This window comes from Pituophis catenifer, unplaced genomic scaffold, assembly GCF_029215685.1.
Source record: "Pituophis catenifer annectens isolate HBS135680 unplaced genomic scaffold, rPitCat1.0.hap2 SCAF_9, whole genome shotgun sequence".
Lineage (NCBI taxonomy): Eukaryota > Metazoa > Chordata > Lepidosauria > Squamata > Colubridae > Pituophis > Pituophis catenifer.
The window spans coordinates 21,598,366-21,613,628 of NW_027256889.1; the positions used below are offsets into that span (position 1 = coordinate 21,598,366).

At 45.1% G+C, this 15,263-nt stretch overlaps 1 protein-coding gene across 1 annotated transcript; it reads left to right on the plus strand.

The window, feature by feature from the left end:
* Positions 1-800: 800 nt before the first annotated feature.
* LOC139321295 (platelet-activating factor receptor-like) lies at positions 801-2,588 on the plus strand. The gene is given in 3 exon segments (XM_070949967.1): positions 801-807; positions 810-849; positions 1,565-2,588. Coding segments are annotated over 3 exon segments (1,071 nt in total).
* The last annotated feature ends 12,675 nt before the right edge of the window (positions 2,589-15,263 follow it).

Here is a 15,263-nt window from a genome sequence, read left to right on the forward strand (position 1 = left end):
CAGCCAGAAGTGATGGTCAATTGCCTTCTCTCTTCTACACCCCACTCTCCAGCCATCTGCCTGCCCATCTCCAAACCTGTTCTCCAATAGTGGGTTCCTCTTACCTTCGCTACTGGTCCAGAACCAGGAGCGCGCTCGCGCGTGGCGCTTCTGCACATGTGCAGAGCATCCATGATGACGTCCAGTTGGATGGGCGGAGCCTCCCGCTGCTGCCACTACTGGTTCGCTGAAACTGGGGCAAACCGGTAGAAACCCTCCACTGCTGTTCTCCCTCCAAGCGCCTAGTCCAGGAGTCTGCAACCTTAAACACTCAGTCATTTGGACCCGTTTCCTATAGAAAAGAAAACACCGGGAGCCACAAAACCTGGGTGGGCGTGGCCAACTCGACATCACTCACTTCCACCAGTCACATGACCCCTTAGCCACACCTACCCAGCTGGTCATTAGGGCAGAGAACTGGTTGTTAAAAAACACCAGGAACCACAAAACCTTTTTGTCAGCTCTCTCCCTCCCTCCCCCCCTCTCTCTGTATCTCTCTGTCTCTGCCCTGGATGCTTCTCCAACCCCCGCCATCGCCCTTACTTTCTCAGGCCAGGAGAGAAATGACTGGGAGGGGAGGGTGAGGGGCGGGACCAGCCAGTGGTGGGATCACCCGACAGGGAGCCACAGGAGAGGGCCCAATGAGCCACATGCGGCTCCGGAGCCACAGGTTGCTGACACCCGGCCTAGTCCATCTGAACTCACTCTCTCTCTGTTTTGTGTTTGTGTGTTTTCTAGGTTGACCAGCCTGTCTGGACTTGATGTGCTGCATCCCCCCTCCCAGTGGAAGAGAACAGAAGATAAAAGCAAGTGAGCTCAGAACAAAAATTAATTTGGGGTTCAGTTAAGTTAATTAGGGACAATTTATGAACTTCGGAAAGTTTTATAAACCACCCAGATTTACAGATTACAGATTAACTGAGATGTAAGGGACCTTGTAGGCCATCTAGTCCAAATGCCAAAATAACTTGGATTTTAACAAGTAAACCTACTCTATCCACCCACTTCTAAGAACCTCCATCTTGATGAGTTGATGAACTCCATCTTTCCCACCTTCTCTGTCTTCTCTCTAAGTTGTTTTATTGTGGCCAGATCTTCTTTCTGTCAGCCTGATTTTGCTGTTGCAGCCATTGCCGCTTTTCAGCTTGCCACCAAATTTTGGGGGGGGGAGGGGAGGAGGAGAGCCACTTTTGGAATGCCAGTTCCTGCTGGCAACAAGAAATTGTCCCATGGGAACCAAGGTCCTCTAACCAGACGTTTAGCAAAGACCTGGACAGTTTCTGTAACAATACTTGGACATCTAATTGGACAACGTGGCCTGCGCTAATGGGGGGGGGGGAGGGAGTTTCTGTTCTTTAATTGTGTGAAAACCACGGAAATTAAATAGAGTTGGTTTTGCTTTCAATCTGTGCCGATACGATGTACTCAATAAAATTTTGCATTCAGAGATTGGAACGTCTTGACAGTGCTTGCTTGCTTGGGTTCGTCAGTTGGAACCTTGACACTTTCCCTTCCTGTCTTGTAGGGGTCTTGGGATGAACAACTCCACCTTTGTGGGGCTGGCGGATGTCCAGTGTCAGCTCAACGATCCTCTGCAGTTTGTCGTAGTGCCAGCCACGTATTGCCTGGTGTTATGTGTGGGATTGCCCGGCAACGTGGCAGCCTTACTCGTTTTCCTTCAGAGTGGACGAGTCAGGAAAGCCATCCGCATCTACCTCCTCAACCTCACCTTGGCCGATATCTTCTTCAATCTCACCCTGCCCTTCTGGATCACCTACTACCTAGCTAAAGGACACTGGAGTCTGCCAGAAGTCTTCTGCCGCTTGGCTGGAGCCATCTACTATCTGTCCACCTACAGTGCCATGGCCTTCATGACTTTGATCAGCCTGAACCGATACTGTACGGTGGCAAAAGTAGAACTGGTTCTGAACCGGCCCCAGGGGGCACTGATCAGCTGTGTGATGGCCTGGATTTTGTGCCTACTTTGTGCCGTTCCTTCATTGACTAAGCAACAAACACACCAGGGAGAGTCCACCAGCTTGAAATGCTTTGAACAGCACTCAGGCCAGACGACCTATGCCTACGCTATGGTGGTCATCTTCACTCTGTCTTTCTTAATTGTGCTGGGGACCTACTTGTCTATCATGAGGACATTGTCCACTGCAGCTGGCACATGTCAAGGTGGCCACCGGCGCAGAGCACGTGCCATGGTGCTGGGCATGCTCTTAGTGTTTGTGGTCTGTGTGGCACCTTATCACCTCTCCTTGGTTCCTTGGGTCACTGACCAAATGTCGGGTTTAGCCTGTAGTCCTCCATCGTTCTTGGATAACCTTCACATGTTGAGTGTGGCTCTTCTCAGCCTGAACAGTTGCATTGACCCTCTGATCTATTGCTTCTCCATCAAACGTTTCAGGACTGATTTATGGACAATGGTGCGAAAGACCGCCAGCTGCCGTCCCGTCTCTTCTTCTCTGCCTCCACCTCTGCCAACACCATCAGAAAACCGAGTTCCACCCAACCTGAGGTCTTCTTCCTTAACCTCTTTATAATTGGGAGCAGGCCACATCCATCCAACCAGATGGAATTACCTCAAGGTTTATTTTGCACCTTCTGGACTCACGGCTTTTAATTGGCAAATGCCTACCAACAGAAACATCTCTTGATAGGCTTCTACTTTAACGCACCAAGTTTTCTTGGCAACCTTTTTTGGACCAGCTTGCCAGTAACTTCTTCCTATAGCTGAAAAGTGACTAGCCCAAAGTCATCCATCTGCCTTCTGTGCATAAGGCAAGATTAGTACTCACTGTCTCCCCTTCAATTAACCATTAGACCAAATTGGTTTTCAGGTCAATCTCATTCTCTGGTTCAAACGAAGAGCTACATTCCAGAAAGATAATAAAAAGCAGAGCCCAGGGATTTGTGAGACTTGTGGATGCAAACCCAGAAGACATATATCATTTGGACGAAGCGTTTTAAGAATGAAAAAGTTACACATTTGGGATGAGAAACGTTCTCTCTGGATATTGATGGGAAGTGTTGTCAGTGCTGAGAACAAGTTAACAAAGAAGGTTATCTGTAAGTTGAATTTATGGATCTGCAGTGAAAAAGGCAAAGGAGTTTTACTTTGTCTTGCGGATTTTACTCTGCTAATTGTTGCAGACTATAAGGGATGGTGCCAGTGGTGAAATCCAATTTTTTTTACTACCAGTTCTGTGGGTGTGGCTTGGTGGGCGTGGTGTGGCTTGGTGGGTGTGGCTTGGTGGGCATGGCAGGGGAAGTATACTGCAAAATCTCCATTCCCTCCCCATTCCAGGGGAAGGATATTGCAAAATTTCCATTCCCACCCCATTCCAGGGGAAGGATACTGCAAAATCCCCATTCCCTCCCCATTCCAGGGGAAGGATATTGCAAAATCTCCATTCCCACCCCACTCCAGGGGAAGGATATTGCAAAATCTCCATTCCCACCCCACTCCAGGGGAAAGATATTGCAAAATCTCCATTCCCACCCCACTCTGGGACCAGCCAAAGGTGGTATTTACCGGTTCTCCGAACTACTCAAAAATTCCGCTGCTGGTTCTCTGAACTTCTCAAAATGTCCAGAACCTGTCAAGAACCTGCTAGATTTCACCCGTGGATGGTGCTCATCTCCTTTTCAAGGCCACTGAGCCAGTCTTCTCCAAAGACATTTCTGCGGTCATGCGGCCAGCATGGTGTCACGGAACACTGTTACCTTCCCACCGAAGTGGTACCTATTTATCTACTCACATTAAGCATGCTTTTGAACTGCTAGGTTGGCAGGAGCTAGGGTGAGGACAGGTGCGCTCACCCCATCACGTGGCGCTCGGGTCTCAAACCTGGGCTTTCCTGCTGACAACTGCTGAGCCACTGTGCCACCCCAACTGGATCTGCAGTGAAAAGCAAGAAATATTTTCCTAGGTACACAGCTCAGTTGGTTACGATTGCATTCCATTTGAATGAACAAATGGAAGGTAAAATACCCCCCCCCCTTAAATTATGAGCTGCCCACAGTCTTTGCTGAGATAGGTGTCAATAAACAAATAAACAAATAAGCAAATAAACAAATTACCACCCTTTACAAATAGAACAGGAATGGGCAGGAAGTAGATCACTGGTACATTTTGTAAGCTCTGCCGCTGATCAGCCATATTCTTTGATTGTTGTAGAATGGAAATTATTGAAAAGGTGTTTTGCTCTCTTTTAGAATCTAAGCAGGTGGTATTTATAGACCATCCCTTAAGCTGTTACAGAGGGAGATTCTTAGATGTTGTATTATGTCGTGCCCCCATTTGCATAACATTTGCCCCCCCCCCCCAGCTTGCAATTGGGAACAGCTCTATTTTCACACAATGTATATTCTATAGGATTTCTTTTTCAATTACTCTTGAGCACCAGGAGGCAGTATGGTTTTGTCTCTTTAAATCCATGTTTCCAGTTCCTGGTCCAAGGTTTGAAGCTATTGGATAACATCTGGCTACCCTTGTCTAAATAGTCACAAATAGGACAAAATCCGTCTGAGATGCCAGTGGTCAATATAACTGAACATTGTCATCTAAGAAGCAAAAGCCCAGTTAGAATACCGATAAGGAAACGTTAAGAGAGAGAGAGAGAGAGAGAGAGAGAGAGAGAGAGAGAGAGAGAGAGAGAGAGAGAGAGAGAGAGAGAGAGAGAGAAATGAAGGTTTATATGAAATAATCAGTGACCTTAGTTTTGAGTTGAGAGCAAATGCTTGGATTGAGAGTTCTGTCGCTGACTGTTTTGTCTGCATGACAGTATTTCATGCCTTGGTTAGGGCAGATGAGAGAGAAGATTGTAAGAAAAAAATACTGAAGTAGATTAGATTCCTCATGTTTGAAGGCTGTGCATTCTTAAGCGAAGCAAAGGTTCTGTGTGTTGTGGTCCACCAGCAACCTGCGGAGCTGGCAGCAGAGTTGGACAGCGAGGAGGCTGGGGAGGACCATGGGCCAGTCCTGGAGTCTGGGGAAGGCCCGGACAAGGGCTCTGTGTCGGAGGCAGAGATGGGGCCAGGGCCATCTGGGAGCAATGTGCAGACTCCGGAGCTCCAGAGACAGATAGCAGAGAGGCAGAGGAACAGGAGGAGCCTGTTCCTAGTGCACTCATGCGAAGAGCTGCCAGAAGGCAAGAGCAGCTAAAGCAAAAAGGACGACTCAGGAGTAAGGCCAGGAGATGATTGGCCCGTCCCAGAAGGCTTAAAAGAGCAGCAACGGCTCTTGGGATCTTTGTAGGAAAGCAACGTTGCTACATTTGTTTCTTGTTGGCATCTCTTGCTTCTGAACTTTTGCCAAGAAAAGCCTTTGGCAGGGTGCCAAAGAAGACAAAGGTCGGTGATAAGGCCGAAGGACTGTTTATGAAAAATTTGTTTTGGAAGTAATTTGGACTAAGCTGAGAATGAAGCAATTCTCAGCTCTTCTAATAAAATACATTTGTTTAGGACTGATTGTGTCTGGTAATAACTACTTGGGCCTAGGTCACAACACTGTGCATCTGGAGCCTTGTGAGAAGTTCAGATTAGAACTAGCTCACCAAAATACTGTGAAGGGAATATGACAAAAAGCATCTATTCTACAGGTAGTCCTCAACTTACGACCATTCGTTTAGCAACTGTTCAAAGCGACGATAGCACTGAAAAAAACCAATTGCAACCTTACAGCCTTTGCAGCATTTCCACTATCCTGTGATCTAAAATTCTGGTAATTGGCAATCAGCACATATTTACAATGGTTGTAACGTCCCGGGGTCATGTGATCTTCATTTATAACCTTCCCAGCCGGCTTCTGACAAGGAAAGTCAACTGGGGAAGCCGGACTCACTTAATGACCCAAAGGTGCTTTTTGAAGAGGCATGTTGTGATCCGCCAGCAGCTTGCGGAGCTGGCAACAGAGTCGGACAGTGAGGAGGCTGGGGAGGACCATGGGCCAGTCCTGGAGTCTGGGCTGATGAGGGCTCTGCATTCGACGCAGAGAAAGGGCACCTGGGAGGTACGCGCTGCCTCTGGAGCCTCCAGAGTCGGACCTCAGCGAGGTAGAGGAACAGGGGGAGCCTGTTCCCAGTGCGCGCCTGCGCAGAGCTGCCAGAAGGCAAGAACAGTTAAAACAAAAGGGACAACTCGGGAGTAAGACTTGGAGATGATTGGCCCCTCCCATAAGACTTAAAAGAGGAGCAAAGGCACTTTGCAGGAAGCAACATTGTTAATTCTGTGCAGTTTAAAGTCTCAAGCTCTGTTTGATTCTGGACTCCGTGTGGCTTTGCCAATTAGGTCTTTGGCAGCGTGTCAAGGGAGATAAAGGCGGGTGATTATCAGCCTTATCCCGAAGGACTCTTTACAACTATTTGGGACTCACTTGTGATTGAACAGAATTCACAGCTGTTAAAATAAAGCAGGTTTTTGGGACTACTCGTGTGTTTTACTGACTCAGGAAGCCTAGGTCAGAACAAGGTAACTGGACTTTCTGATTTTTCTTTGAAGACATTTCGCTTCTCATCCAAGAAGCTTCTTCAGTTCTGAAGGCAGTGGTGGGATTCAGCCAGTTCGCACAGCTTCGGGAGAACCAGTTGTTAACTTTCTGAGTAGTTTGGTGAACTGGTTGTTGGAAGAAATCATTAGGGCAGAGAACCGGTTGTTAAATTATTTGAATCCCACCACTGTCTGAAGGCAGTTCGGAAGAAGCTTCTTGGATGAGAAGCAAAACATCTCTAAAGAAAAACCAGAAAGTCCAGTTGCCTCTTGAAAAAAAAAGCATCTTTTGGACAGCCATGAGCTCGGATGTCTGAGAATCTCCATAGATGCTCACTTAATAAGTTATCCTGAGATAAATGGGCATCCGGTAAGCTTTATAAATAAATAAATATATAAATAAATGGCCACGTGATTCGATTAACAACTCCAGCGATTTGCTTAGTAAAAAAAGGTTGCAAGATTGGCCTCAACTCACTTAACAACTGCTTCGCTTAGCGATGGAAATGCTGGCCCCAATTGCGATCATAACTCAAGGAGCTATAGTGAGGTAGAAAGGCAACATTTCACCCATTAAACTAAATCTTGGTTTGTAACTGTGGACTGTTGGCTGCAGGAATGCTTCATGTTAAGTTCCAATGGATAAAAGGTAAAGGTTCCCCTCGCACATATGTGCTAGTCTTTCCCGACTAGGAGGCGGTGCTCATCTCCGTTTCAAAACCGAAGAGCCAGCGCTGTCCGAAGACGTCTCCGTGGTCATGTGGCCGGCGTGACTAAACGCCAAAGGCGCACGGAATGCTGTTACCTTCCCACCAAAGGTGGTCCCTATTTTTCTACTTGCATTTCTTTAAGTGGTTTTGAACTAATAGGTTGGCAGAAGCTGGGACAAGGAACGGGAGCTCACCCTGTTACGTGGCACTAGGGATTCAAACCGCTGAACTGCCGATCTTTTGATTGACAAGCTCCGTGTCTTAGCCACTGAGCCACTGCATCCCAACGGATAGGGAAATGCAAATCCACAGAGAGCATTTGCCCGCATCCCTGCCTTCGGAAGCTCTAATCTTGAAAGGAGCAAAGCTTACACACCTGTCTTGACCATCAAAATAGCTTTGGGTGGTGCCTTTGCCAAACCAATGGCCAATCCCTGCAGGGAGGAACACATTTTTTTTAAAAAAACCAGAGGCGAGACTTCAGACTTGACCATGCTCTTCCAAGCAATGCTCTGGGTCAGTAATATTCAAAGTGTATTTTTTTTTTAATTATGTTCATTATTGGAATTATTATCGTTATTATTATTATTACAGCTAAAGTCATTACAATAAAAATGGAACCACATGGCACAATTACTGTACAGTAGGTTTATTTGCCTTACAAGTGGAAGGCCTTCTTCTTTTCAGGCACATCGCTAAGAACTAAGCTATGGACTGAGACCCAACACAAGAGGTGACCAGGTCTTGGTCTCTGGCCATCAGAGCAGAGGAGATAGAATGGGCCAAGATCCCTTTTGTGCCTTTAGCTGCTGGCAGATCTCAAATCGAGCGGACCTGCTTCCTGGGAAAAGTTCCTGAGATGTACCTAGTTTGAACAAGTTGCTAAGATGTGAGGTTGTGCTAAAGTCTGTCCAAAGTAGGACACGTTTGACCTTGAGGACGAGAAGATTTGGACACATCCCACTGGGCAGCTCTATGTGGAAACCATGGAGAGGATGATTCAGGGAGGTTTATTTTAACAGCAAAAAAACCTACTTCCTCTACCAGGAAGAACCTCCTAGTACCTCCTCACCCAACTGGAGATATCTGGAGAGGAAGTCTTTGTTAAAGAGCTGAGATAACCGTCAACTGGCTTGTTTGCCAAACCGTTTTGCCCTCTCGGGGCAGCTGGCTCCATCGAAAATCCATCTCTAGGTGGACAAGCGACTCCAATATTGAACTTTCTCCAGAATTTTATTCAAACATTAGTTCAAAACAGTAGTCCAGAAAAAGTTTTGGGAGGGGATGGGGTTGGGGGAGAAATTTTATTTTAAGGGTAGTTTTAAAGACTTTCCTGATTTCTTTTTAAGGGAGGGGAAAAAAAATCAAAGGTTGAAATTCAGTGTGTATTTAAAAAATGAAAATGACAGAGAGAGCCTGGAGCAAACCTGTCGACCTGTTCAAATTCAATACCTACGTCGACGTCATAATTATGGGAAAACATTATTAAAAGCTTGTGTTTATTGCAGAAAATCTGCTGATACTCTTTTATAAGGTAAGAGTAGATGTCTAGACTAGCAGCTTCCAACCTTTTGGGCACCAGGGACCAGTTCTGTGGAGAGAGGTTTTTCTGTGGAGTTTTGGCTACTGCCTGCATCCCACAGATGAAGGTTCACTTGCTTGCATGGCCTGGTTACTGGGATGCCACAGTCCACATACTGGAGTTTGGGACCCCTGGTCTACACAGAAGAAGATACCACTGAATTTAGTGGCGGCTGATCATTTTATCGTCAATTAGAATCAAATACCAGCCTCCTTAATCAAAAGTAATCCATGATATACGAGTTTAGCACTGCAGTTTTCAACAGTGATTTTTTGCGATTCTTGTGACATAGGAAAATCTCATCATAGAGAGATTTTTTTGGGAGGTGGGGGTGGGGATGGACAAATACCATCAACTTACACCTTCCAAGTTGTTGGGAGTTGCAAGGATATCTGGGGCCCAAGCTTAGAAAGGAACCTTGTTGTTATCAATTGGGCAATTTGTTGGTGGCTCTGGGTCATAAACCATATTTGACGAGTGTCACGAGGAGCAAGGCAGTGACGTAACATGGCAAGAGCTGAGTCATGAGGGTGACTAAGGCAGGGATAGCTTTCCGGCCCCCCTCTCTGATTTTGGGCAGGTGGGTTAGGGGAGTTTCTTTGTCCTTGAAGGTTATCACTCCAATGTGTTTCCTAACACCAAACAGTGGGTAGTGTTGCAATGGATTTTCTGCAGAAACGGATCCGAACGTTCTCCCTGACGACTGTTGAGTTGTCACCCCTGATGTAAAAGCCACTCGGGTTGAGGAAAGCAGAGGTACCAAGCAAGCAATTCTCCAGAAAGAAAACAAGAAAGAGGCACACAGTTTGAGCAGAAGATTTGGCTACATGATGGGCGTCTTTCTAAATGGGCCAGTGATTGATTGTATCTAAATCTGTATATTGACATTTTGGGTTGAAGGGTGAATCGTAAATACTTTTTAAAACATCATCATCATCTCATCATTATTGTCATATTATCATCTCATCATCATTGTTATTGTCATATCATTATTATCATCATCTCATCATTATCTCATCTCATCATCATCATCTCATCAACATTATTATTGTTGTATTGTCATTACTACCATAATCTCATCATCATATCATCATATCATATCATTATTATCATATTGTCATTATTATCATCTCATCATCTCATCATCATCATAGCTTCATCATTATCTCATCTAATCATCATCATCTCATCATCATTATTATTGTTGTATCGTCAGTACTACCATAATCTCATCATCATATCATATCAGCATCTCATCATTATTATCATATCGTCATTGTTATCATATCATATCATCATCATCATCATCATCATCATCATCATCATCATCATCATAGCTTCATCATTGTCGTCATCATCATCTCATCATCATGTCATATCATATCATATCATATCATATCATATCATATCATATCATATCATATCATATCATATCATATCATATCATCATCATCATTGGTTCTACAATGTTACAGATGAAAACCAGACCAAATAACCCAAGCAGGCTCAGCTCTTGTGCTTGTAGGTCACTTGGAAGTCTTCCTTAGGAAAAGAGCCCGCAGAGGAAGGCTGTTTGCTCTGGAACAGAGAGATCTGACTTGTGCTCTGAAAAAACGCCGAAGAGCGCCTCGCTTACCCGTGTGATTTCCCAGCGTTCCTCAGGTAGGAAGTCCTTGACACTCCAGCCATGGCCCCAACTGGGCATGGCATTTTCAGGAGGTGCTCGACCAGTCCTTGTCCCTTAACGGGGCCTGTGCCTTGCTTGAAAAAATGTCTGTTGCGTGCTTTCCTTGGGACATTTCCCACAGAGACAGAGCTTCTTCCAACTCAAGAGGTGGATGGAATTAAAAAAACAAAAAAACACAGCCCTCCCCCCCACCCAGAAAGACTTTTAACGGTGCATGGGGAGGGGCTCTCTGGTTGGAAACCTCCACAGATAGCACTTGACTCACAGCAGATGCTGGATGGCTTCCTATCCCTGCTTTCCCATTAACAAAAGCTTCCTCTGATGGTGATAGAAAGTTGGCCAAATGCTATTCCTATGGTTCTAGGGATGTGACTGGGGGGGGGGGGGGCTGACTTGGGAAACCATGAGCAGAAAAAGAAAGGGGGATGAAAACTTGCAGGACTACTCGAAGGACACTGGCCTGGAGATACAGAGCCTTTTTCGGCCTGGATGACCAGGGAGTGATGGACTGCTTTTTCAACAACCTCTGCAGATTGGCTAATGGGGTGATGGTCACCATCTCAAGTGGAGGGCACCAGACTTGTTACAGCTGCCCTTCAGAAGGCCTTCCCATCATTCTCAGCCTAAGAGAAGAGAATATTTGTAGCTCAGGGTTGAACTGTGGGGCTCTTGATGTTCTCTGAGCTTGGTGGTTTTCTTGCAGAGGTTTCATTACCAAACTAGGTAGCATCATCACTGCTAGAAGGGAGTGGGATTTGCTCTTATTTTTATATACTAATAGTATATAAAACCTGAATACACTACTAGTATATAAAAAATAAAAGCAAACCCCACTCTCTTCAAGCATTGATGATATTACCTAGTTTGGTAATGAAACATCTATAAGAAAATCATCAAGTTCAGTCAGCACCAAGGACTCCACAGTTCTCAGCTCATTGGATATTTCCTCCACCCCACCCCACACAAAAATCCTACCTCAAACACTTGTTATCAGTTCTCCTACTTAGGATGAGTGGTGTGAAGACTTGGGGTATAGGGGGGAAATCAAAGAATATTTTCAACCCTTCAGTGTCACTGCTCCCAGCTACTCTCCCCTCTCATCTGAACAGAAAAATTGGCTGATTTCTAAAAAAAAAGGTTATCTCCGAACTGTAAAAATGTGGGTGGTTTTTTGCCCGAGCGGAATTCTCCATCTCCATCTCAGGTGTTGCTTTGGCACTAAACTTGGCAACAACTTAGAAGTCGGGGTGAAAAAAAAACCCTCTTCTCCCTGAGAAGCACCACAAATCTTTATAGCAACATTCCTTCTTCCTTACGGATGTCTCGTCTGAACAAGAACTTTCTTACTAGCATGATGCAAGACAAATTTTTATAGCAGCCTTGGGATATCAAGCCACAGAGCACAGAAAGCGTGCAAACATCTGGATAACTTGCCTCTCCTTGTTCATATTATATGGACTACAACTGTGATGGCAAACCTATGGCACACGTGCCAGAGGTGGCATGCAGAGCCCTCTCTGTGGGTACGTGCGCCATCGCCAGCTGGTCTTCACGGGTGCTGGAGCACCAGAAAACGGTTTGAAAACATCCTTAAAAACAGCCTGAAAACGGCCTGAAAACAGCCTGAAAACAACCCAAAAACCTGCCAAAAAACAGGCATATGCGCGCTGGCCAGCTGATCTCCAGGTTTCCGGTGCTCTGGCGCATGGACGTGCATGCACATGAATGCACGTTCTGTTTGGGCACTCAGTGCTGAAAAGGTTCGCCATCACTGGCCTACAATGTGGACATTGTAGAGGTGGATCTAATGTGTCACCTTGATTATTTAACGGATTCTCTGTTTTCTTTGCGACATTTAGAACCAATGCAAGCCTCAAGGGCCGAAGACCAAGATGGTAGAAGTCTTCTATTTGAGTTCTCTCAGGATATTTCCTAGCCCACTGTATGAAAGACTGAATGCTCTTTTATGAATCCTCTAGGCTGGGGCCCTCATGGAAATACCATATTTTTTGGAGTATAAGGCGCACCTTTCCCCCCCAAAATAGAGGGTGAAAATCTGGGTGCGTCATATACTCTGAATGTAGCCCTGCCCAGCTTCTCAAATGGAGGTTTCAGGGGCTGAAAAAAGCATCAGAAATGAAGCTTCAGAAAAAAAAGCTCCCAAACAGAGCTTCAGAGGCTTTTTTTCTGAAACTCTGTTTCGGAGTCTTTCAGAGGCAGAAAGAAAAGCAAAAAAAAAAAAAAAAGCAAGGCACAGAGCTCACAACCAAGGAACCTGTTGCTAAAATTCACCTCTGGGAACAGCTGATTGGGGGTATTCTGGGAGGCCAATCCACCTGCCAATCAGCTTTTTTCTTATTTTCCTCCCCAAAAACTAAGGTGCGTCTTGTACTCCGGTGCGTCTTATACTCCGAAAAATACGGTAGTCAAATACTGTACTGAAGTCTGTCCTCTTTTTTCCTGAAAATTTGCTACTTCTGTTATTTTATTTTTTTGTCATTTTCAAAGTACATGAGAATTTCTTTTTACATTTGCCTCAACTTCATTTTAAAACTTATTTGAATGTTGCAGGTAGCAGACGCTGCTGCTGTTGAGTTGAGTTCATTGAAAATTATTTACACATTTCTCCATCATTTCAATCTCCCGGTTTCCCACAATCCCTGATCTGAATAAGGGAGGAATTCTCTCCTGAAATCTTCTCACGGAATGGAAAATTCCAAATTCTGGATCCCGTGCACCAAGGGTGGTATGTGTATGTGTGTGGAAAGTAATTCAGTTGCTATTTGTCATTACGGTGAGCTGTTTTTATATTTTTGAGCCAATGCATGAACCAAACGTTAGTTAACAACAGAATTGTGCACTTTTAAAGGCTATGCAATGCTGTTTACTAGTTTTTTTAAAAAGTACATGAAGTAAAAAAAATCTTATGCAGAATGAGAAACGCACCTATTCCTGAAAAGGGTGTACAAAATTACATGTTTTTAGGGAAACTTCTTTTTGCAATTTGACTGCAGATGCACAATTTTGGCAAACAAAAATGCTTGGAGAAATGTGCACCAAAACGCAGCCAAACATTTTCAGGTTTGACCAACACTACTTGACATCTTCAATCCACCCATACAAAAGAACAACTGAAAAAAAAATGCATTCATCCATCCCTTATACCAGGGGTCTCCAACCTTGGTAACTTTAAGATTTGGGGACTTCAACTCCCAGAATTCTTCACCCAGAGGAATTCTGGGAGTTGAAGTCCACAAGTCTTAAAGTTGCCAAGGTTGGAGACCCCTGCCTTATACCACTGGTAATGAGGTCCTGTTCTCAAAAGGAACCCTATTTTTCCCAAAGGCTAGAAGCTGCAGTGCTACTCTGTGAGAAACAGGCACACAAAAAAGCAGTACCTGGTAGTCCTTGACTTACAATCATAATCAGCCCTGGCAATTACAGTTGTAAGCCACGAAGGTCATAAAGCAGGTCATCATGTGACCAACCTGATTTTATGACCCTTATTTTGTGGTGGGTTTTTTTTTTTTTAATTTGATTTATATGCCGCCCTTCTCCGGAGACTCAGGGCGGCTTACAATGCGTTAAGCAATAGCCTTCATTCTTTTGTATATTTTATACAAAGTCAGCTTATTGCCCCCACAAACTGGGTCCTCATTTCACCTACCTTAGAAAGGATGGAAGGCTGAGTCAACCTTGAGCCTTGGAGAGATTCGAACCAGCAGAAATTGCAGGCAGCTGTATTAATAACAGGGTGCACTAAACCACTGTACTATCAAGGCTCTTAAGCGAACACCATGGTCCTCAAGCAAAACCAGTGTTCGCTGCGGGCAGGTTGTGCCAGAAACTGGAAGTAAATGTTGGTTTCTGGCAAAAATGTTTCCAATCAAAATTACAATGGGGGGGGGGGTTGAGCCTGGTGGTCAGAACTTCAGAACTGGCTTGTAAGTAGCTTTGGGGAGGTCCATTGTAACTTTGAATGGTCTCTAAGCAACTGGTTGTAAGTCGAGGGCTACCTGGAACTACTGTGTTTCCCTGAAAATAAGACCCTGTCTTATATTTTTTTGAACCCCGAAATAAGCGCTTGGCCTTATTTTCGGGGAGATCTTATTATTTTGGGGCGCGTGGAACAAGACGGGGCTCCTCTTGCCATCTTACCCCGATTTCCAGCTCTGTCTCCCTAACCAGAGGAAATGGTGGGGACCAGCTGCACATGCATTTAAATATTTTCGGGGCTTATTTTCAGGGAGGGGCCTATTTTTTTGGGGGGGGGTTATTTTAGCACATGCGCTCAGAAGCTTGATTGGGCTTATTATCCATGGAGGGCTTATTTTCAGGGAAACAGGGTACACACATAGCAAGCCAGCTACCGCTGTTGATGTTTGTGAAACAATACAGTGCATTTGGGAAAAATAAAGCCAGCACCAAATCCAGAAGAATCAGTCTTGTCAAGGACTTCCCAAACCTGTAATCATCACTCTAATGCAAACTTACCCCCCAAAGAGTTTGCTAAGAAGGTTGAGGACTACTCTGCAGATTTCCAGATGCTTGGATACCAAATTCTCAGCAGCCCCAGCCCTCGCGGACCATAGCAAGGAATTGTGGGCCTTGGAGTCCAAAATATTGGGAGATGGATGGCTTGCCTTCTCTTGTGGGGCGATGATGAAGCTCCAAGATTTGGCAGGGTCCTTTCAGATGAATTGTGAGCTGTGGGACTTGATTCCTAAAGGACCACCTTTGAGTGTCCCAG